General features: G+C 33.5%; 4 protein-coding genes across 9 annotated transcripts; 3 read left to right on the forward strand and 1 right to left on the reverse strand.

Annotated features, from left to right (window-relative positions):
- Positions 1–797: 797 nt before the first annotated feature.
- LOC114425065 (UDP-glucuronate 4-epimerase 4-like) lies at positions 798–5,230 on the forward strand. 4 transcript variants are annotated; one of them, XM_028391811.1, is made up of 2 exons: positions 798–2,358; positions 5,155–5,230. In XM_028391811.1, the coding sequence occupies exons 1-2, from the start codon at positions 1,139–1,141 to the stop codon at positions 5,213–5,215; spliced, it is 1,281 nt and encodes a 426-aa protein (XP_028247612.1). In that variant the 5' UTR covers positions 798–1,138; the 3' UTR covers positions 5,216–5,230. The 4 variants fall into 4 exon arrangements, with proteins under 4 accessions (XP_028247612.1, XP_028247613.1, XP_028247614.1 ...); XM_028391812.1 differs by lacking the exon at positions 5,155–5,230 and adding an exon at positions 4,362–5,025; XM_028391813.1 differs by lacking the exon at positions 5,155–5,230 and adding an exon at positions 3,057–3,433 and having other exon boundaries at positions 799–2,358.
- A 2,360-nt stretch (positions 5,231–7,590) lies between these two features.
- On the reverse strand, positions 7,591–10,279 carry LOC114425778 (chloride conductance regulatory protein ICln-like). Of its 3 annotated transcripts, none has more exons than XM_028392734.1 (8): positions 10,137–10,279; positions 9,716–9,887; positions 9,503–9,626; positions 9,314–9,425; positions 9,171–9,230; positions 9,027–9,086; positions 8,856–8,941; positions 7,591–7,999 (listed from the first exon to the last, which is right to left on the reverse strand). In XM_028392734.1, exons 2-8 carry the CDS (start codon positions 9,865–9,867, stop codon positions 7,928–7,930), a joined length of 666 nt encoding a protein of 221 aa, XP_028248535.1. In that variant the 5' UTR covers positions 9,868–9,887; positions 10,137–10,279; the 3' UTR covers positions 7,591–7,927. The 3 variants fall into 3 exon arrangements, with proteins under 3 accessions (XP_028248535.1, XP_028248536.1, XP_028248537.1); XM_028392735.1 differs by having other exon boundaries at positions 9,716–9,986; positions 10,137–10,278; XM_028392736.1 differs by lacking the exon at positions 10,137–10,279 and adding an exon at positions 10,096–10,114.
- Positions 10,280–11,080: 801 nt separating this feature from the next.
- On the forward strand, positions 11,081–14,783 carry LOC114425326 (protein ORANGE, chloroplastic-like). The gene is made up of 8 exons (XM_028392210.1): positions 11,081–11,345; positions 11,433–11,547; positions 11,709–11,825; positions 11,950–12,036; positions 12,813–12,889; positions 13,124–13,251; positions 13,803–13,939; positions 14,489–14,783. The coding sequence occupies exons 1-8, from the start codon at positions 11,203–11,205 to the stop codon at positions 14,564–14,566; spliced, it is 882 nt and encodes a 293-aa protein (XP_028248011.1). The 5' UTR covers positions 11,081–11,202; the 3' UTR covers positions 14,567–14,783.
- Positions 14,784–16,846: 2,063 nt separating this feature from the next.
- LOC114367605 (monooxygenase 1-like) lies at positions 16,847–19,590 on the forward strand. The gene is made up of 6 exons (XM_028324794.1): positions 16,847–16,982; positions 17,675–17,821; positions 17,937–17,987; positions 18,095–18,266; positions 18,652–18,886; positions 18,966–19,590. Exons 1-6 carry the CDS (start codon positions 16,903–16,905, stop codon positions 19,478–19,480), a joined length of 1,200 nt encoding a protein of 399 aa, XP_028180595.1. The 5' UTR covers positions 16,847–16,902; the 3' UTR covers positions 19,481–19,590.
- The last annotated feature ends 1,346 nt before the right edge of the window (positions 19,591–20,936 follow it).

Consider the following 20,936-nt stretch of genomic DNA (forward strand, 5'->3'; position numbering starts at 1 on the left):
TATTTTTTCAAATATACGATTTTAATCTTCATATTTTTTAATTGAGAAATTTTGTACTCCATTTTTTAAAAAATGGGATTTTAGTTCCCTTGTGTTTTAATTGAAACATCTTGTCCCCCTTTTTAAAAATTCTACAATTTTAGTCACCTTAGTCAATTTTAGACTTATTTTTATATTTTTTAATTATTTTTGATAAATTAAATTTGTTAACAATTAAATAATTTTCAGAAAATATTTTTATGTGGATAATAAATAAACATATATCAGTCAATATTTACAAAATATATAATTCAGTAACGTCTCAAATTTATCACAAGAATTAATGTTGTTGAATTTTTAAAAGTAACAAACAACATGTCTCGTTTAAAAATATGAGATTAAAATCACCAACTTTTTAAAAGTAAAAGATAAAACATTTCAATTAAAAAATAAAAGGACTAAAATTGTGAATTTGAAAAAAATAAAAAAATAAAAATTTTAACCTAAATTTTTAAAAAATAAATAATCATTTATATCTTTTAAATAAGATAAAATAACAAAATGATCATTTAACCAAAAGAATATATACTTTAGCGATATGTTTAGCTACTGATTATACCACAATATTGGTATTTAAATTTTGACATTTTTATTAATAAAATCGAAGCATATATTATAGAGTAGGGTTGGTTTACCGAGCTAGATCCCTTATTTAAATTTTGATTTAATTGACCAGGAAAATGAAGACGTAAGTCTTGTAGATAAATACAAACCGAAAGGAAAGGGAATCAGATGCAACATGCAACATGCAACAATCAATCCTATCCTAGATCGACCGCATCCCAATCTAAAAACGGTGCTTCCTGGTTTTTGTTTTCACTGTTTGAGTTTGACTCCCCCTTTTTCAAACCCCGTTTTTACTTTATCCTTTGTCTTATTTCTTCCGACGCGCTTTTTTCTCTCTGGATAACAGGATAAGTACCCAACCTACCCTCAAAAAAAAGAAAAGGAATTTACAGAGGGAGCGAAGGGGTAAGAGAAATTACCACCGCAACAGTTGAGGTGTGTCCAAAACGAAACAAAACCCCATCACTGAACTGAGAAAGAGGCTACCAACAGACACCACCTATTTTATGCCTTTCTTCTTCTTCTCTCGACAATGGTGGATAAACCAATGAGCATTCATCGAACCCGGTTCCCATTCTCGATCACCAAGCTCCTCTTCTGGTCGCTTATCCTACTCAGCTTCATTGTGCTCTTCTTCTTGGGATCTCCCCCGTCCTCCGCTTCCCCTTCCCACCGCCGGCGCTCCCTCCGCGGCGGCGACTGGGAGACCTCCGTTCGCGAATCCGCCAAGTCCAAATCCCTCCGCGTCCTGGTGACCGGCGCAGCCGGTTTCGTGGGGACACACGTGTCCATCGCTCTGAAGCGGCGGGGAGACGGCGTGGTCGGAATCGACAACTTCAACCGCTACTACGAGGCTTCCCTGAAGCGCGCCCGCAGCAACCTCCTCGCACAGCACAAAATCTTCGTGGTGGAAGGCGACATCAACGACGGCTCCCTCTTAAAGTCTCTCTTCAAGCTGGGGAAGTTCACTCACGTGATGCACCTGGCGGCCCAGGCCGGTGTGCGCTACGCCATGAAGAACCCTAAGTCCTACGTCCACAGCAACATCGCGGGCCTCGTCAGCGTCCTGGAGGCCTGCAAGAACGCGAACCCGCAGCCGGCGGTTGTGTGGGCCTCATCCAGCTCCGTCTACGGCCTCAATTCCAAAGTCCCCTTCTCAGAGAAAGATCGCACGGACAGGCCCGCCAGCCTCTACGCCGCGAGCAAAAAAGCCGGCGAGGAAATCGCTCACACTTACAACCACATCTACGGGCTTTCCATTACAGGGCTGAGGTTCTTCACAGTCTATGGGCCCTGGGGTCGGCCCGATATGGCTTACTTTTTCTTCACAAAGGATATATTGAAAGGGAAGCAGATATCTGTTTTCGAGGGTCCCAATGGACGATCAGTTGCGAGGGACTTTACTTACATTGATGATATTGTGAAGGGATGTTTGGGGGCGTTGGATACTGCCAACAGGAGCACTGGGAGTGGGCCGGCCCAGTTGCGGCTCTACAATCTGGGCAACACTTCTCCCGTGGCGGTGAGTAAGCTGGTGAGGATATTGGAGAAGTTGCTCAAGGTTAACGCCAACAAGAAACTCTTGCCAATGCCGCCCAATGGGGATGTTTTTTTCACCCATGCTGATATTAGCTTGGCTAAGAAGGAGCTTGGCTACAACCCCACCATCGATTTGGAAACCGGCTTGAGGAAATTTCTCGATTGGTATATGGACTATTATTCTTCCTCTTCCTCTCTGCCCAAGAGGGCTTGGTAATTTTAATTCTAAACCACACTCAATTCAATTAGTTTTATTTCATTGTTTGCATCAACATGAACTGAAATACCATAGATCGTGGGGTGGCTGCACTACTTTGCAGGCTATACCTACCAATGTCTCTTTCTGGGTACCGCACGTTGAATTTCACTACGGATTCATTTCATCTCCCCTTATTTTATAATACTTCTTTTCTATGGAAAGTCATTGCTGCTCTACAATCTTCTTAGCTCTAAGCTTGATTGGAACGTATATGTTTGTTGATCAATAATTTAAGACACGACTCTTTGCAAGTTATATTCTTTTATGCAGCTCAGTTTAACTTTTAAATGTTTTCTGGGTTTTGGGAGTACTGTTTCATCTTAATACGAATTATGAAGGTGTCAATTGTGGTGAAAAGATATTATGATGATTGAAATGGATTATGTTAATCTTCTAAGCCGTCTCTTCGAAGGGATGAAAATGGGTTGGTTGGTTATTTTTAACATTTTTTTTTTGTGATTATCCAATTTTATAATGTTCTTAGTATTGTTACTGGAGCTAATATAATCAATCAATGAATATAATAAAATTTAATTTTCCCTTGGATATGAATTTGATCTGTTTAAAGACAAATAATAGATGATCAATTAGGTTCATGACTAATCATTTTATCTAATATTTGATATAGTTTCGATAAACATATTTGAAATAGGATTAGCAGATTGTTGAGATGAAGTATGCAAGTGTCAGAATTAGCAGGTCTAGTGGGGAACTTCTGATTTACAAGCGCTCACAGATTGTTAGGATTGTGTCATTGAATGGGGACAAGAATCATATCTCGATTCAAATTTTTTTGACTTTTCTACTGTCCGGTTTAGGCCATTCTTTGAGTTCACATGATGCGAGTACTTTTTGCTGTATGATGAGTTGGATTCATATGCATCACTCTTGTTTTCACATGTTTGGGCTGAAGGGTTTGTTCCATTTTATTTTAATGTGTTTTTCATTAATGTACGGATTTATTTGTAGTTTCTTGTGAATTTTATTGAAGTCATAAGATCAACATCATGCTTCACTCATGTTTTCATATCTTTTGCTAAAGGCCCTGTCCCGTTCCGTTCCGTTCTGTTTTATTCTTTTTGTTTTACTTCTCATGTAATCTCCAAATTTATGTTTTATATGTTGATTTTTATGAACTTATTATAATCAAATAATTTATTGTTAATATTAATATTAGATTTAGAATAAATTTATTGTTAATCTTCTCCACACTCTCTGGGAGGGAAAGATGGCTGCAGATTTTCTCGCCAAACTGGGAGCAAAAGAGGATCGTGATGTGAAGAATTTGGAAGTGCCCACAATGGCGTCAATCATATTTTTATGGCCGATGCAATAAGCGCTCAGTTTATTCGTTCGTAGTCTGTCTCTTTTCCCCTTTTATTGTCGGACGCTACCAAAAAAAATGTTCGTCTCATGGTCATAAAAGCTATCATCTTTTTCTTTATAGATTTTTTACATATTCAATACATTAAAAAGATTAGAAAAATAGAAAGAGCAGACCAGAGAGAATTGAGGAGATTCTATTCCATTTCACGCACAAGCTACATGGGTGATACACTATTTATAGTAGAACAACTCGCAATCATTGCATAACTCTTCCATTAACACACACTTCATGGACATAATGTTAATAATCCTTCTAATTCTTAGTGGTTACATTAAATTAGTGTTCCTTAATGTTTATTAACTCACACCTTTTCTTCTTTTAACACTGACTCTCAATCTTTTATTTTTTAATTATTATTATTATTTTTTTAAGAAAAACCGGTGATGTATCTGGTTGTTTCATGGATAAAATTAGAAACAGAAAATCTATATCGCTGTGTAATATTGGGTTCTTAAAAAATAATATTACTTCAGTTGTTTGCTGGTCATTATTTTGACATGGAAAGAAACAAGACGTTGAGTGTTATGTTAAAATTAGTAACTCAGAAAAACATTCTATTTTTCTTTGTAGTTTGGAGTTTCTAGATTGTGCTTTCTGGACGGGAAAAAAAAAAGCAACATAATCTCCTAGATGATAACTAAAGAAAAAGAAATTGCGGGCTATATTAGAAACCGAAATGTGCAAGGCAACGATGAAAACAACTAAGGTAGGTTACTATGACAAGCAAGACACAGGAGGTGAAGTAGAAGCAGCAACTCCATGAGCATTGTTGCAGGATGCAAGAACGTTTGATCCTGATGAAGCTGAGGTTATGTTGACTACATCCATGAAGATATCAGTGCACCCTGCACCCGCTCCACCTCCACAATTCAAATTAATGGCTGTCTCACCATCAGAAGTTCCATTGACATAACGATATGTCACTCCACTTATTTGAACTTCAGATGTCTGTGTGATCATATTCCAAAAACACACATTAAAACTTTGCAATAGATATCTCTCTATAGAAAATTAAGTAGGGAAACTGCTATGCTAATGACGCAACCAAGTGTAACCTGCTTTCGGTCTTCCTTCTGTTCACTTTCATAATCCTGGTCAATAATTATGCGATTTTTGGTATTTATAAGCACGATATGCTCGAACGAGATATTTCCTGCATACCCGCATCCACCCTGTGGGTAGGGAAAATGGAATTAATTCCTTAACTAATTGTGTATCTACAGAAAATAACATCTTATCTTTAATCAATATATATTTATACCGGCCATGTCTTTATTCTCCTTCCTTTATCTGTTCCCTTGAAATTGTAATTGGTTAAATGAACATGTTTCACTGTTTAACAAGTTCCTTATTTTTTTCCAAGGCTTCCAACACTGAACACATGGCCAAAAGGAAGAGAGATGAGACAGATTTCCATTGATTGAATCAAAATTCCATGATGAAAATGTATTCGTACCTTATACCATGGCCTGGTCCACAAGTTACACCAATAATGTTAATACATGATGCGCCACTGTTTATGGCGATGCAGTCATCTCCTATATTAAAATAAAATTAAGCTTTAAATTGATATATGAACTGAAATATATTTTCATTACTATATATGGCCTGGAATGTTTTGAGTGCCTCTTACCCGTTGCAATGGTCGAGTGCTGAATTAGAATGTAGCATGATTCAGAAATGTCAATTCCATCAATGTTTGGGCTATCTTTAGGTGCAGTAATATTGAATATTTCTGTGAGATTAGAATTATTTATAGATATATGGTTTCTTGCACTATTGAGATGACAAGTCCCAGTTAGCTGGAGGTTGTTGCAGTTGTGAAAAGACAGGGCCGGCATAACATAAAGAAATAAATTATTTATGCAGAAAAAATGCCAACTCCATTAATTGTACCACAAAAATTGAGGACATATATATTTTACAGCTGGTCTTGAGCAGCTTTTCACCTGAAAAATAAAACAACATTAACAAAGTAAAACTCCAAGGATGCTTCTTATATCCCAATTTTGTAAAAATACAATTAAAGTAAAACTCACTTTACAAGAATTCCACCAATCAGAACCTCCGCCGTCGATTCGTCCACCTCCATCGATTATAAGGCCATCCATGTTCGAAAAATCAATCCACTTGCTAGAGTCCCGACCCTTCCATGCTTCGGTGCTTTTTGGTGCAACTACATCTCCTTCAAGCTTTTTTACACGTTAAATCAAAGATTCATATCCAATAAAATCAAATAATCCAATGACTCTATTGGAATTGCATGAGGATAATACTTTTTTGTGTGACTCTCTTCAACTTATATGTGCACAGTTTTACAATGAAGTGAAGAGAAATTGTATGAACCATTGAATTGAAGAGATTTCAACATGAATGTTTTCCTGCGGGTACCTTCAGGGTTATAGTGTAATATTTCTGATTTTGACTTTTCGATAGTTTTTACATTTTACGTGATGATATTTCATTTATCTTAAATCCTTCATAAGTAGTCATTTTTGAAACCTTGAAAATCAGTTCTACCTGTTTCTAGGATCAATGACTGATCTCACATATTAACATGAGATTTGTACAATCTCAATCTCATATCTGCACAGCCTCTGGATCTCTCTCTTTTTGATGTGATTCGTTGCGGTGTTACATGCCCCATCGGCTTTCACCTGGTTCGTCATCGATTCACACCGTAATAGATGAGAGATTTGTTCTAATATCATTTGTAACATTCCTGATTTTTGACTTTTTGGTGACTCTTACACTATAGCACTTCAGGCGGTAACATTTGACTTAATATTTTTGTTGGTCAAAACCCTTTAAGGTAGTCCTTTTTCGAGATCTCGAAAATAAGTTTTGTCTACTTTTAAGATCAATGAATGATTTCACAAACCTACAAAAGACTTTTAAGTATGTTTTGTTTTTACTCATACACTTTCCTGAAAATTTTTCAGAAGGTCATCTATCTCGTTACTACTACAAGCCAAACTTTTCCTCTGTTTGTGCAAAGAATAGGTTGCATTCTAGTTGTTCTTTAAATTTGAATTATGTTATGATATTTGTGGAATTAGTTCTTTTTTTCCCCTTCCCTGTTTCGTTGTGAACCTAAGAAAGGGGGTTAGAGTAAAAAAATAAAAAAACCTTATCTTTGTAAGAAAAAGAAATTGTGATGTTTATGTATGGTGAATGTGCGCATGAAATCATGGTCGCTAATGCTTATACAAATACAACCTGAATTTAATTCAAAAAAGCATATTTGAATATTTTTCTAGAAGCAAACACACCCGGGTATGTGGGTTCCATGGCTTTCTTGAAGGGCACATAAAAATTAGAACACTTCGAAACAATAATTACAAGTTTAGGGACTTAATAAAAAAAATTCAATGGACCTGATTAATATCATCAAATAATCCAAAAATCTTGCTGATTAATCAACCAATTTAATATTAAATTAGTTTGTCATAACATTTTGTTAATTTGATTCATTAGATGTCCAATATTTTAATACTTTTGTCAAACTTAGCTTAGTATTTACTTTTGTAATTTAAGACAAACAAACTTTCGTGAATTAAATTTAGATATAGAAACTAACAGTAATTTCATGAATAAATTGATAATATAACAGTGAACCAATTTGCAAATCGTGCATGTGTGGTAATTTAGACAATTCTTCCTTTAAAATAGTTACTATAAAATCAAACATATACATAAAAATCAAACATGTCAATTTGTAATTCGACAAGACGGTAAGTATTTCTCTATTTGTTTATGCATGTAGTGCAGCCTATAATAGACATTTACTCAGGAAACATCAAGAGATACGGTTCTGCATTTGCCTGCGTTGGAATGCTCACGATGGAGAACCAAATACACTAAAATTATTTGCAAATTCTTTCTCAATAAACTATCCAAACAATTTTCAAATTTCTTCTCCTGTTCTACATAATACAGCTTTAAACTCAGTATCCAGCTGCTTTCTATTGCAGGAAAAAAAAAAACAAAAACGAAGGTCCAAGATAAAAAAACTCTAAGCCTCTGGTCAGATGTTTCATAATAGGATTACATTATATAGAACCAAACTACACAACAATCAGTCGATGACTTTTGGTACAGACTAGAAAATGCTATTTTGGAGAAAACACAGACACTCAACGATTGGTGCCATCTCCATTATCCTCCATCTCTTCTGCATCCTCAAATCTTTGATCATTGATTTGAAGCTGTAATAAATTAAACTGGATATAAGTAAAGGAGCACAGAGAAAACAAATTATAAAAACTTGTAAAGAATTTGAGTTTCTCATTTTATAGATGAACGATCGTATAAGGGTGATACCTTGTGTCTATAAGCGTCGTGAAGATTAACATCATCAAAGAGAAAAATATTGTATAAATATAAAATATGCTTCAACCAGTTTATACATCGCTTTTGTGTTGTTATCGTTTTCAGTAACTATATATTTCTTAAACATATCAACTTGCAGAAAATAATATTCCAGTTTGTTCTCTAATTACCAAAGAACTTAAAATGCAAAATGTAAAAATTAAATGCATTAAGTAGAATTATGAAAACTTCTATCAGATTATATTGACATTATCATCCAATTTATCCTCTCAACAATATGACCATTGAATTGGAGGTTCATATAAAATAGAGTAAGTTTATAAAATTTCAGGCAAATAAAATACTTATTAATACTTTATTGCACTATTCTATTTTGACAGCTAATATGCCATTGAAATACAAGTAAATGTTCATTATAAGATAACACCAACAAATTTCAAAATTGTATGAAATTTGATATTTTGATATACATGATCAAAAAGATAATATCAAATGATTTAACCATTGGATTGTTTAATTTCGTATTCTGTAGAATGTTATTAAGGGGCGTAAGTACAAAAGTTTGACGCACAATGCCAAATAATTGTGATTGGCAGATTATGCTTACAAAATGCTTTAATTCAAACGAAAGTCCTTATTCTCTCATTTTATTAGAAGAGCTACATCCCTGTGTCAGAGAATCATACTGCAAAAACAGAAGTAGATAGAGAAGTACAAGGAAGAACACCCAACCTCAAGTATTGTACGAGCTAGGTCATGATTTCCATTTGAGTGACCAATAGAGTTGGCTGGATGGTGAGAGATATAACCTTCTTCCTCTGTTAGAAAAAGAAAATGTCTAAGAATAATACAGTAAGCCCATACGGATGTATTAGGAATCAAGATTAAAGCCCGCACACATACCTGCTTCTTCATCTCCCATCTGATCAGCACTAAAAAACCAACCATGTTCTTCTCCTTCCCCTGAAAGAACAACACAACTCAGAAGGAAGAAAACACGAGAGTGAGGAAAAGTGTATCTATCTGTATGTAAAAAATAATACTGACCATCATTTGGTTCTGGATTAAGCTCTGCACACTGGCAGAATATTGCAAAGAGAGAATCCACTGGAAAACAATGATGTGACACATAAGCAAAAGTACTAAAACGAAGCATAATGTAAAGAGTGGGGAAGATAAGAAAAAGATACATTGTGTAGGATCAGAGGGAATGAGCCTCATCTCTGCGATGTTGGACAAATCTTGTGGGATATGAATGGATTCAGAATCAGTGTGGTCATCATCAGCTTCTCCTGTATCAATCTAGAGGAAGAAGAGCAACGAATGAGAAAGATGAATGGAGGGAAAATATGGGAAAAGAATAGAATTAGGACAGGTACCTGGGTATATAAACAAGGAAGAGGATAGGCTTCAGGGTCTCTAGAGACTGCATGGAGAGAGATAGACAAAAAATCAACGGCATATCCTTTAGTCTTGTCTAAATCACTCAACCATATTACTTGCCTGTATGTAATTGTAAGTTAGACCAAAGTGTAAATAGAGCACACAACAAATACAAAGAGAAAGAAATTGTGAATGAGAGGAGAGCATACTTGTTAGTGATATAGAGCGTGCCGGGGGACTGACGAGGAAGATCGCCGAGGACAATGTCTATGCCGGCTTGTACCTGCATCAACTCCTCCCCGCTATCACTGTCAAGGACTGGCTCTCCGCTACAGCTTATCTCTCTCACGCCTGACACCATTTCTTCTTCTCTTTTCTGTTCTGCTCACAAATACGCAGAAGAGGACCACATATTGTTAACATGAAGTGAACCAGACCAATTAGTTTAAAAATTCAAACACCATAGCAAGGTTCATATTGCTGCGATGGAAAGGAAACTTGACTGAGAATACTGACTAACATTCGAAAATTCATTGAACACAATAATGATATGAATAAACAGCTAAAGAGTAAAGCAACAAATTCATACGATATAACAAGGAGACTAGAGCATGAGAGAGGGAGATGAACCTGAGAATAAGAGGAGTGAGTGAAAATTTTCGAAATTGCGAGGCTAGGGTTTAATTTTAAAGGGGTTCTGTTTTCGTTTGGTTTGGGTCAGGCTCGTCTTCGGGCTCCGAGAAAATCCACTCCTCCCCCGGTCACCCCCTAAAATTGAGAATTAAATGTTAATAATGTAATATTTATATAATAAATATATTCTTATACATGACACAGTTTTATTATTTAATTAAAATATCATAAAACTAGTAGAATATGTTTTAAAAAACTCAAGTATATATTAATATATTAGATAAAATTCATAATTATATCCTATATATACATAAATAAATTAGACTTGGAAAGAATATTGATACAGTATTTAATATTATTAATATACTAGCATTTACGTGAATGTAGAAATAAGTACATACTTTATATATAGTATGACAAAATTTTATATTTAATTAAAATTTTATAAAGTGAACTTATAAAACATGTTAAAAAAATTTAAACGTGTATTACTATAATATATAGAAATTGATAAATATGTATATGAGTGATATTAAAATTAAGAAAAATATTAACGTAGCATTGTTATTAATGTAATATTTATATCTTTGTTGATATAAATATTTGTTAAAATAGTTTAAAATGTAAAACTACATAAAAAGATAAAAATAATAAAAGTTTATCTTAAATAAAAAATTAAAAAGAAAATCTAATAAATATTTAAGAAAAAAAATAAATATAAAAATTAAAACTAGCATTTTTAAAATATTTAAAACATTTATTAAATTAATTAAAAATGAACTGAAATGTTACAAATATATTCTAATGGATATAAAAGATAAAAGATATGATATATTTAAGAAAGCAGAAAGACAATGTTAATAATGAATTAATTCCATTTATCCACTTTATTTGATGTGTCGGTATGTTATAATTGATTTGGATTGTAGTGAAGATGGAATCGGAAGAGTTGCTCCACTAAAAATACCTTGATTAAATATTTATATAGTGAATAGCAGCAAAGTGCCAGGAGCTTGCGTCTGCAAATTCTATGTTGTTTGATTTGCGTGAGTGAATTGGGAAGATGCTGTGTCTGGGTCGATTCGGCGGGGTCTCTTACGGTTGGATTTGGAATCGGAGGAGGGACAACACCATTAACAGGCCCAGATGGCGTTTGATGGCCCAGGAATCACCCTCTCTCGACTCAGACAAAACCGCCACTGCTGGGTCCCTCTCCTTCCCTTTTCTCTTCTCTTCTCTTCTCTTTCTTTCGCTTTTTCCTTTCTTCATTCTTCCTTTCTATTCTCTCCGCAGATTCTGCATCATTGAAGGCCCCGAAACTGTACAGGATTTTGCCAAGATGGAGCTTCAAGAAATTCAGGACAACATTCGAAGTCGGAGGAACAAAATCTTCTTACACATGGAAGAGGTCACTCCTTCTTATGACATCTTATATACTTCTGCTGTTTCTTGGAGCCTTTCATTCCGTTGGATGTTCTATTACTTTTTCTTTTGCTCTATTTTTTTTTATAACAGATATTGAGATGGTCTTCATGCCCTTTTCTCAAACAGCTTCCTCTTATTTTGTAGGTTCGCAGGCTTAGGATACAACAAAGAATTAAAAACGCTGAACTTGGAATTTTAAGCGAAGAGCAAGAGAATGAACTTCCTAACTTCCCATCATTCATTCCATTCTTGCCTCCATTGGTAAGTTCTCTTGGACTTAGAATAAGTCACATTCATGTTGTCATTCTCCTTCATTTGCATGAAGAACTTACTTTTCATTGCAAGGCTTTGGTAAAATGGTAATTAATACATATGTTATTTGCAGACTTCTGCAAACCTCAAGCAATATTATGCAACCTGTTTTTCTCTTATTGCCGGGATAATTCTTTTTGGTGGCCTCCTTGCACCTAGCGTAAGATTTTTTCTGCACCTAGTTCTCTATTTTCAAGATTAAATATGCTATCACATATGAAATTAGCAAGGATTTCTTTGTTGGTTGTTACCTTTGCAAATTTCTTTGGATTAAATAACTTGGAAAGAATTGACTACGGTTGCTTTTATTTTATAAATCATTATCCTCAATGTGAATCTAACTCATTGTACTGGTGCAAGAAATGTTCCATTGCATATTCTACTCCATTTTTGCTTCTCGTCAATCACTGTTGAAATACAAGAGACTTTTCAAAGAGAGAGAAAGGGAAGACCTGAGTAAAAATTGCTATGTTTCACTATGTTCTTCACAATGGCAACACTATGCATTGAACTTTGAAGTACTGCAAATTGATCAATACTGCTTTATTTATTTGTTGATATGTTCCTTTTACTATCATGCTTAACTTAGAAAGAGTTATTGCCATCTGCACTATTGGAAAATGATGAACTTAGAAAATAAAAGAAAACAGAAGTGAGAAAATCTAGGGGAGAATCTGAAGTATCTGAAAATGAGAGGATTACCAAAGTATTCTCTGAGATGCAGAGTGCAAAGTTATTGCAGCTAACATAGTGCAAGACCCACCAACTCTAACATACACATATGAAAGTCATACTTAATATTAAAAAGAACCGAGATTTGATTTATACATTTTCTATTTTTATCTATCTTTTGTTGGGATTTTAGTAAACATGAATTCAATTAGTTTATCAACTTTCAGTCTTTCCAACTCCTATTTTTTTGTTCAAATTTCTCAGTTGGAGCTTAAGCTTGGACTAGGGGGCACATCTTATGCAGACTTTATTGAAAGTGTGCATCTGCCTATGCAGCTGAGGTAGTGCCTTTTCCTGATCTGCTGTTGCCTTTTATACTTTCTTTTCAGAAGGAGCAATGGAAAATAGTGCTATATTCACAGAATCTGATAATATTGAAGTTTTATGAATAGAGCTGCATGTTAGTTGTCTGTATACAGATATTTGATTAGTGTTATTTCATTGCTGCTGAAATGAATCTCAGTGCATTGCACTTATTATTTCCTATCTTAACTAAATTCTGTTGGGTATTCTAGTCAGGTTGATCCCATAGTGGCATCATTCTCTGGAGGAGCAGTTGGAGTAATCTCGGCATTAATGGTGGTTGAGATAAACAATGTAAAACAGCAGGAGCAGAAAAGATGCAAATACTGTCTTGGCACTGGTAAGATTTCAAAACCTCTTCTGTTATCTGCATTTTAGGAGTCAAACATCTTAATGTGGAACTGAAGGATTTTGTCATTCTTCTTCCCTTATCAACCTTCCCTCTTCTTACTGCACATCATTGATCATTTCTACTTTCTAGTTCCAAAGGAGGTGGTGAAGCAAAATCTCTGTCTATTGCAATTAGAAAGGGGAAATGTGAATTGCAAAATAAAATGAAGCTTGGATGAGTTCGTGTATCATTCCAAACTATATTCACAACAATCCCTCTTTCTTCACAGTATTAGAGAATTCTCCTGATACTGGCTGACTCTGATCCCTTGTCCATGATGTTAAGTGTCAAAATGGGACACCTCTGCTTTCTTTAATAACATAATTGCAGGGAATTGTAGCATAATGCAGAGAGGCCTGGAACTATTTATTGCTTCTCACTCAGCTTTCATAGTTTGGGTTGCATTTTGTTTGAGAATCAGAGATTTTAATCATCTATCTCTCGAAGCTAACTGCAAGAAAGTTGACAATTTGACATATGCATCATACTTTTGCTGTCAGGATATCTTGCATGTGCTCGCTGTTCAAGCACAGGAGCACTTGTTCTGATTGAACCAGTATCCACAGTCAAAGGTGGAGATAAGCCTCTTTCACCACCAAAAACTGAGAGATGTTCAAATTGCTCTGGATCTGGCAAGGTTGGTCATTTAGAAGTATTGACTTCATTGTCTATTATCTTTACACTAATTATATTAGAGAACAGGCATAATCTACATGACTAAAGCTCGATGTCATTCATTTTAAAAAAAAAACATTGAAAATGTTACTAACTGTAATAAGTGCAAAATCATTACGTTAGGGTGGCTTTTGCAACAGTAATAAACATGTTTAGCTATTTATCAAGATGTTTGGCATCGTGTCTTAAACAGGATTTTAGCTTTAAAATGAATTCTGAGTTTTAAGCCTGCCTTGAGGAGCTTTTGTATTGAGTGGAAAATTTCATTCCAAGTTTAGCCATAAACTTTTAAAATAGAACTTTACAAAAATAAACCACTTCACTTCAAATTCACTTTTAACCAAAATCAATTTTACAAGTCGAAATCATTTGAAATCAAGTTTGCAACTGCCCACCTAAACACACACACAGATAAATTGGTACAAGTTATTTACTTGCTAGGTTCACAGCAACAGTGGTTGTTGAGTTTTTTTTATCCCAATCATGTTCAACTCTGAATCTCTTCTTGCAGGTTATGTGTCCAACATGTCTCTGCACTGGAATGGCCATGGCAAGCGAACATGATCCACGAATTGATCCTTTTGATTAGAGGTTCAATAATTATAGTTATCCCGAGCAGTTATAAGAAAAACTAGTATTTTTTTTGTTGAAGTGGTATTTGTTTCCGAGCAGGTTCAATAATTTGAAAGTGATATTTGTTTCCGTGGCGGAGAAATGGATTTTCTGTAAATATGTATAAACACTTACAAGAAAAAGAAAATTGTTAAGAATAATATAGACAGTTTCCTTTTGTTTGAGGATTGAAAGTGGTGCAGCAAGAAATATCATGTTTACTTTTTAGGAATGGCTGCAGAACTTTTTTCTAGCCAAACGAACGCAAGCTATTTTTCATCTTAATATTTTATTGGATTATTTTATCTCTTATCTAACATTATAAATTATATTACTATTAACTTTTAACTCCAAAAGTTCATATAAAAAGACTATTTCATTAATTGTATATAAAGACCAATTTCAAAGTATTTGTATACTTTTATTTCTTATTTAAATTTTATCATTTTTATTTTATCTTATTTTTTAAAATATATACAGAATCTCAGTTTCTCTGGTCTCCTAATATTTATAAAATAAATCTTTTTTTTTCTATAAGTTGAAATAAATTCATATACTTGAATGCACGAGGCTAAATTATGGAGCTTCAGGAAAAGGGAGGGCTTTTTTCTAACCTACTTTTCCACATAATGTTACGTTAAGCATTGTTCCTTCCCCAGTTCCCCCCTGTTTAGATCTATAACACGAAAAAAGGAAAGATAAAAAAAAAACAAGTGGGTCTCAACAATTTTTCCATTTTGAAAAGAAAGATGAAAGCAAGTTTGTCATAGGTGATAAAAATACCAATTTTAATTTATTTTTATATACTTCTTTTTTAAAGACAATTATGTAATTTTATATACTCATTTTTGTCTATCTTTCTTTGTTACTTTCTCTCCTACCAAACAATTTAAAAATTATCTACTAAAGAAATCTTAAAAATTATCTCATTTTTTTACTTTTTTCCCTTTCCTTTTTGCTTTCTTTCCTTCCACCCTTCGTAAATTAAAGAAAGCATAAGTGATACAGTTAGTGGGAATCATAGGGGCAGGGCAGTTCTATCTTTTAATGAATGTGCTAAAGACTGGTTGTCAAATTGTCTAATGAATTTGACATATTTGAATAATATGATAAAAACCATTAGCTGATAAAATAATTTTTATAAAAATAATACAGTAAAATTAAACTTTAATATAATTTATCAAGAAGCTTTATCTCATACCTGTATTTTTTTTACTGTATGTCATAACTGTATTTGATTCCTAAAATTCTGTATGAAATTTATTCTCTAAAAGTAAATAACATAATTAAAAACATTGACTTTGTAAAACTAATTAAATATCGATGGATTAGAAGATGAAATAATTGTTTATTTTCCCATTCATCCTAGATCATGCAAAGAACACTGCCGGTTGTTGAGACCAATTTAAGAATCACCACAATTGATTATTCTTAGTTAGTATCATTTAAGTAAAACAGTTAACACAATTTTTGAGATTTTGCAAAGTAATAACGTTAAATATATGTTATGCTGTCATTTCGTTTACCAGGTTACACACTTTATGATTTATACATAGAATTCAATTAAAGTATATTAATTGATTGTAAGTATAAAAAAGTTTTTACACAATAATTTAAAAAACGTGTTGTGATGTCCTTTAATGAATTTGATACATAATTATATACATAATTATATATATATATATATATATATATATATATAATATTTTTAAAAAAAGCCAAAGTAAATAGATTTTATTAATGTGAAACCCAAGACAGATACAAGAAGTACTGAAGTACCAGCTTGAGTAAAAACAGAAATACATCAGGTATACATGAACTACCTGCATAACTACTTAAGAATAACTCCAAGACAACACCAGTGCTACAATTTTAAACAAGCACTAGGCTGTAATACGAATTTGATATATAATTAATAAATAATATAGTAACAAAATATTAGAAGACAGTTTGATTTTTTTTTTTTTTGCAGTAATAATACTTTAATATTAAACTTTTATGTAAAACATTTAATATTGAAAGAGTAAAAAAATATTGATTTTGTAAACTAATAATTAAATATTGATGGATTTTTAAAATGAAATATTTTATTTATTGTTCCATTTACGCAAGATCATGCAAAGTACAATGTTGGTTGTTGATCTATTTAATTAAAGGAACTACCCCAATTATTATTCTTAGTTAACATATTATACGTGAGAGACGTTGATGTGATTTTGAGATTTCATGCTATAAAAAGTAACTACAAATACAAATAAACATAAACTGTCTTGAAAATATATTTGAGTCTGTTAACTAGAAAAGGCCAAGAAGATGGATAGAACTGTTGATGCCGATATTGTGATCGTGGGAGGTGGTATTTGTGGCCTTGCAACAGCCCTTGCCCTTCACAGGTTTAATTTTAATTTGTTTTATCCCCTCTCTCCTTCATCACGCATGCAAATCATCTATAGTTTTTCCTTCCTCCACATCATCTTGTTCATTTGTTAGAATCTTGTGATTTTGCAATTCAAATCGCGCAGATGATTGAATGTGATTCAGCTATTAAAAAATTAATTTATATTGTGTGATGAATTTTATACGGATGATTGGATCGTGTAATACACCGATCAACTAATGTCATTACATATCACCTATACGAATTAGATGTTTCAGCATTTTGTTGTTTTGCCTTGTTTTGTTTTTGTTTTTCTTTTGACAATTGGATCCCAGAACTAAAAAAATATTTCATAGGCTTAAATTATTAAATGAAAAGATACTAAAGAAATATAATGCTCTTTAAGAATTCCAGTGCTCTCTTATTTTAATAGCGAATTCGATCATTCTTCTGAAATGGAAGATCCACATTGTCAGTAGTTTATTCTATTTGGCTTGTTTTGTCAGAATCTAATTTAAAATTATTGCACCGAAATTACTTAATGATATATTCCACAGTACTTTTATTTCATCACTGAATCTTACGATTTATGATTATAAAAAAATAGGTTAGTAATTTACGAGTTGAATCATGATTTGATGCATTTATATATTGTTTCTTCCGTACCATATGAGATTTCCTTTGAAATGTTAACTTAATAACTTTCAGGAAGAGAATTAAAAGTCTGGTTTTAGAAAGATCAGAGAATTTACGAGCTACAGGAGCAGCTATAATAGTGCACGCAAATGGCTGGCGTGCACTTGATCAGCTTGGCATTGGCTCAACACTTAGACAAACTGCTATTCAAATACAAGGGTGTAAAATCTTTCGATATTGCATCCTAATATATTATATAGAGAGAGAAGATAAAATTTATACGTAGTTTTTAAAGTATTTAATTGATTGATAAAAACAAAATGTATGATTTCAGGGGAAGATTTATATCTCTTAACGAGGCTGAGCCAATGGAATTTCCATTTGGGTGAGTTAGAGGGTACTTTGTTTATTTTAATACAAGTAGAAATCGTACGTGCAAATGGAACATCTTATATATAGTTAACTTGATTTTGTTAATGAACAAACAAACAGGGTTGATCAGGAACTTCGCTGTTTAAAGCGAACTGATCTGATGAAAGCCATGGCCGATAATTTACCGGCGGGGACTATACGTACCAACTGTCAAGTGCTTTCCATTGAATTAGATCCTTTAACACGCTCTCCACAGCTTCTGCTTAGCAATGGAAGCATCCTTCAAGCTAAGGTATTTTAAATCTCATCAAAATATGTCCACATAGCGAACATTGTGAGTGCCTACTAGCCTCACTGCTGCTCCACCAAATGGATTAGAATCTAATTAACAGAAGGATAAATTTTACTCATATGGTAACCTGTGGTTCCGAATTTGCTACATAACATAATCGTTAGAGAGGAAATTAAACATGGCTGAATTCTTTTGCAATTGGACCTTAGCTAGATAAGTTCTGGGCATGCATTTAATGCTTTGGTTTTATGCTAAGCTTTTGTTGTGGCCCGAGCTGCTTGTGCTGTGTTGTATTGAATCAATTTGTGGGTTTTAAGAAAAATTAATGTTTCACTAATTAATATCACTTGTAAAGTTTAACAATTACACTCGTTTATACTATCAGGTTGTCATTGGGTGTGATGGCGTGAATTCTGCCATTGCAAATATGTTTGGGTTACACCGAACGAAGCTCTTGCTTTTCTCTACATGTGTTGCACGAGGCTTCACAAATTTTCCAAATGGTCATGAATTTGGCAGTGAGTTTGCTATGATGAGCAGAGATCAAGTCCAACTCGGAAGAATCCCAGTGTCTGACAAGCTCGTTTATTGGTTTGTCACAAGGCCACGGACTTCTAAAGGTTACTCACTTGTTAATTCTATCTTATAATAGTAATAATGTGAGAATATATATTAATTTTGTTTGATAATTAAAAGCAGATTCAACAATTTGGAAAGACCCAGTTCTTATTAGACAGTCATTAATAGAATCAATGAAAGGTTTCCCAGAAGGGGCGGTTGAGATAATACGAAATTGCAAGTTGAGCTTCTTGCATCTGACTGAGTTGAAGTATAGGGCACCGTGGGACTTGGTCTTTAACAAGTTCAGGAAAGGTACAGTAACAATTGCTGGTGACGCAATGCATGCCACAGGCCCATTCATTGCACAGGGTGGCTCAGCCTCCATAGAAGATGCACTAGTTCTTGCTAGATGCCTGGCACAAAAGAAAGCTGAAGAAACTGCAGAGATAAACATCGCAGAGGCAGAGGAAGCATTTGATCAATATGTCAAAGAAAGGAAGATGAGAAACTTTTGGCTCTCTTTGCATTCTTTCCTTGTTGGGAAGAAGCTTGACACCAAATCATCCATAGTCAGATTCATTATCCTTGCAATCATGGGCATTCTGTTTAGAGACCCCGATTGGCATTCCCGCTATCATTGTGGAGTTCTATAGGAAGATTTGTCATTTCAACTAATCTTATATGTGCACATATCATTGCTCACTTAATTTATTGCTTTATTCAATAATATTAATAAAATTTCTGATTTCTGATTATGTATTCATTTGACTTTGTGCATCATTACACACCAAATATATATAGATATATATAATTTAATAAGTCATGGATCAAATGGATTTTATGACTTCAGGTTGATGGTTTTCGATAATTAGTAGTATAAAGTTGCATTCATGTATTCAACGATGATATTTGTATTTATGAATGCTTTGCTCAAATTAAAGCAGTAAAATAGATCTTAAATTCAAGCTAATACCTAAGTATAGATTGAAATAAACTTCATGATTTTTTTAATCTAATTCTGAAAAGTTGTTGGTCTTCTTCTCTCAAGTAGAATATTATCCAATGAATTCACTCATGGTTCTCCAATAACTCTAGTGTTTGGATATCCTATTCCTATAAAGAAGTTAATGGACCGGTAACTAATTTGATTTGAGCAGTGTTGAGCTGAATCTTTTTAAATAAGATTACAATTCAAGTTTTGTTGATGAAAAAAATTATATTTAAAAGAATTTTTTTTACTAAAAATGATGAATTATAAACGAAATCGATGAATATCTCATCAATTCCATGGGTAAAAAAATATAAAAAACAATAATACAATCAATTAAAATTTGAATGTCCAATTATTATTGTTAATCAATTTGTTTTCATATTTTCATGAACTTGTGTATAGACTGCACTTTGCTTATCATGTAGTTTCTCTATTCAATGCCCTCATCTAGAGTTTGAGTTGTTTTTTAGGAACTTTGTATCACTTTATAAAAATAAAAAACGTATGGGTGAAATTTTTTTTACAGTGGAAATAGTTTAAGAGAAAGAATGAAGAAACGGAAAAGAAATATATGAAGTGAAAAATAAAATAAAAAACAACATAATTAATTTGTCTTGCAACATACTAATCGATTGTGTTCAAATAGATAGTCGATTCTAAACCCTCTTAAATGTCATATTTGCATTTACGGATGGTTTTAAACTCCCATGAATGTCATTAGCTATGCATTTACCCGTGGTTTGAACTCCCATAAATGCCATAAGTTATGCAACGCCTTCCTGTGTCAATTTTTACAATTCCTACATATGTCATCAACTTTGCATTTACCTGTAGTTTGAATCCACATAAATACTATTAGTTATCCATCACCTTTTTTGTAAATTTTTTGTGTGGTTTGAAAAAACAAATGTGTGGGATCCATTCCTTTTAATTTTTCCAACCCTTCACTTTGGCCTTACCAAATTACACATGAATCTCATTGTCCCTTTACTTCTTCTTTCTCCCTTCCCTCTCCCTTTGCATTTTTCCGCTGGCAAACAAAGTGTCATTAGTGATTTTGAACACATTGTCTATCCTCTCCTTGGAAGGTACATTTCATTTTTCATGTACCTTATATG

Source organism: Glycine soja, chromosome 9 (genome assembly GCF_004193775.1).
Source record: "Glycine soja cultivar W05 chromosome 9, ASM419377v2, whole genome shotgun sequence".
Taxonomy (NCBI): domain Eukaryota; kingdom Viridiplantae; phylum Streptophyta; class Magnoliopsida; order Fabales; family Fabaceae; genus Glycine; species Glycine soja.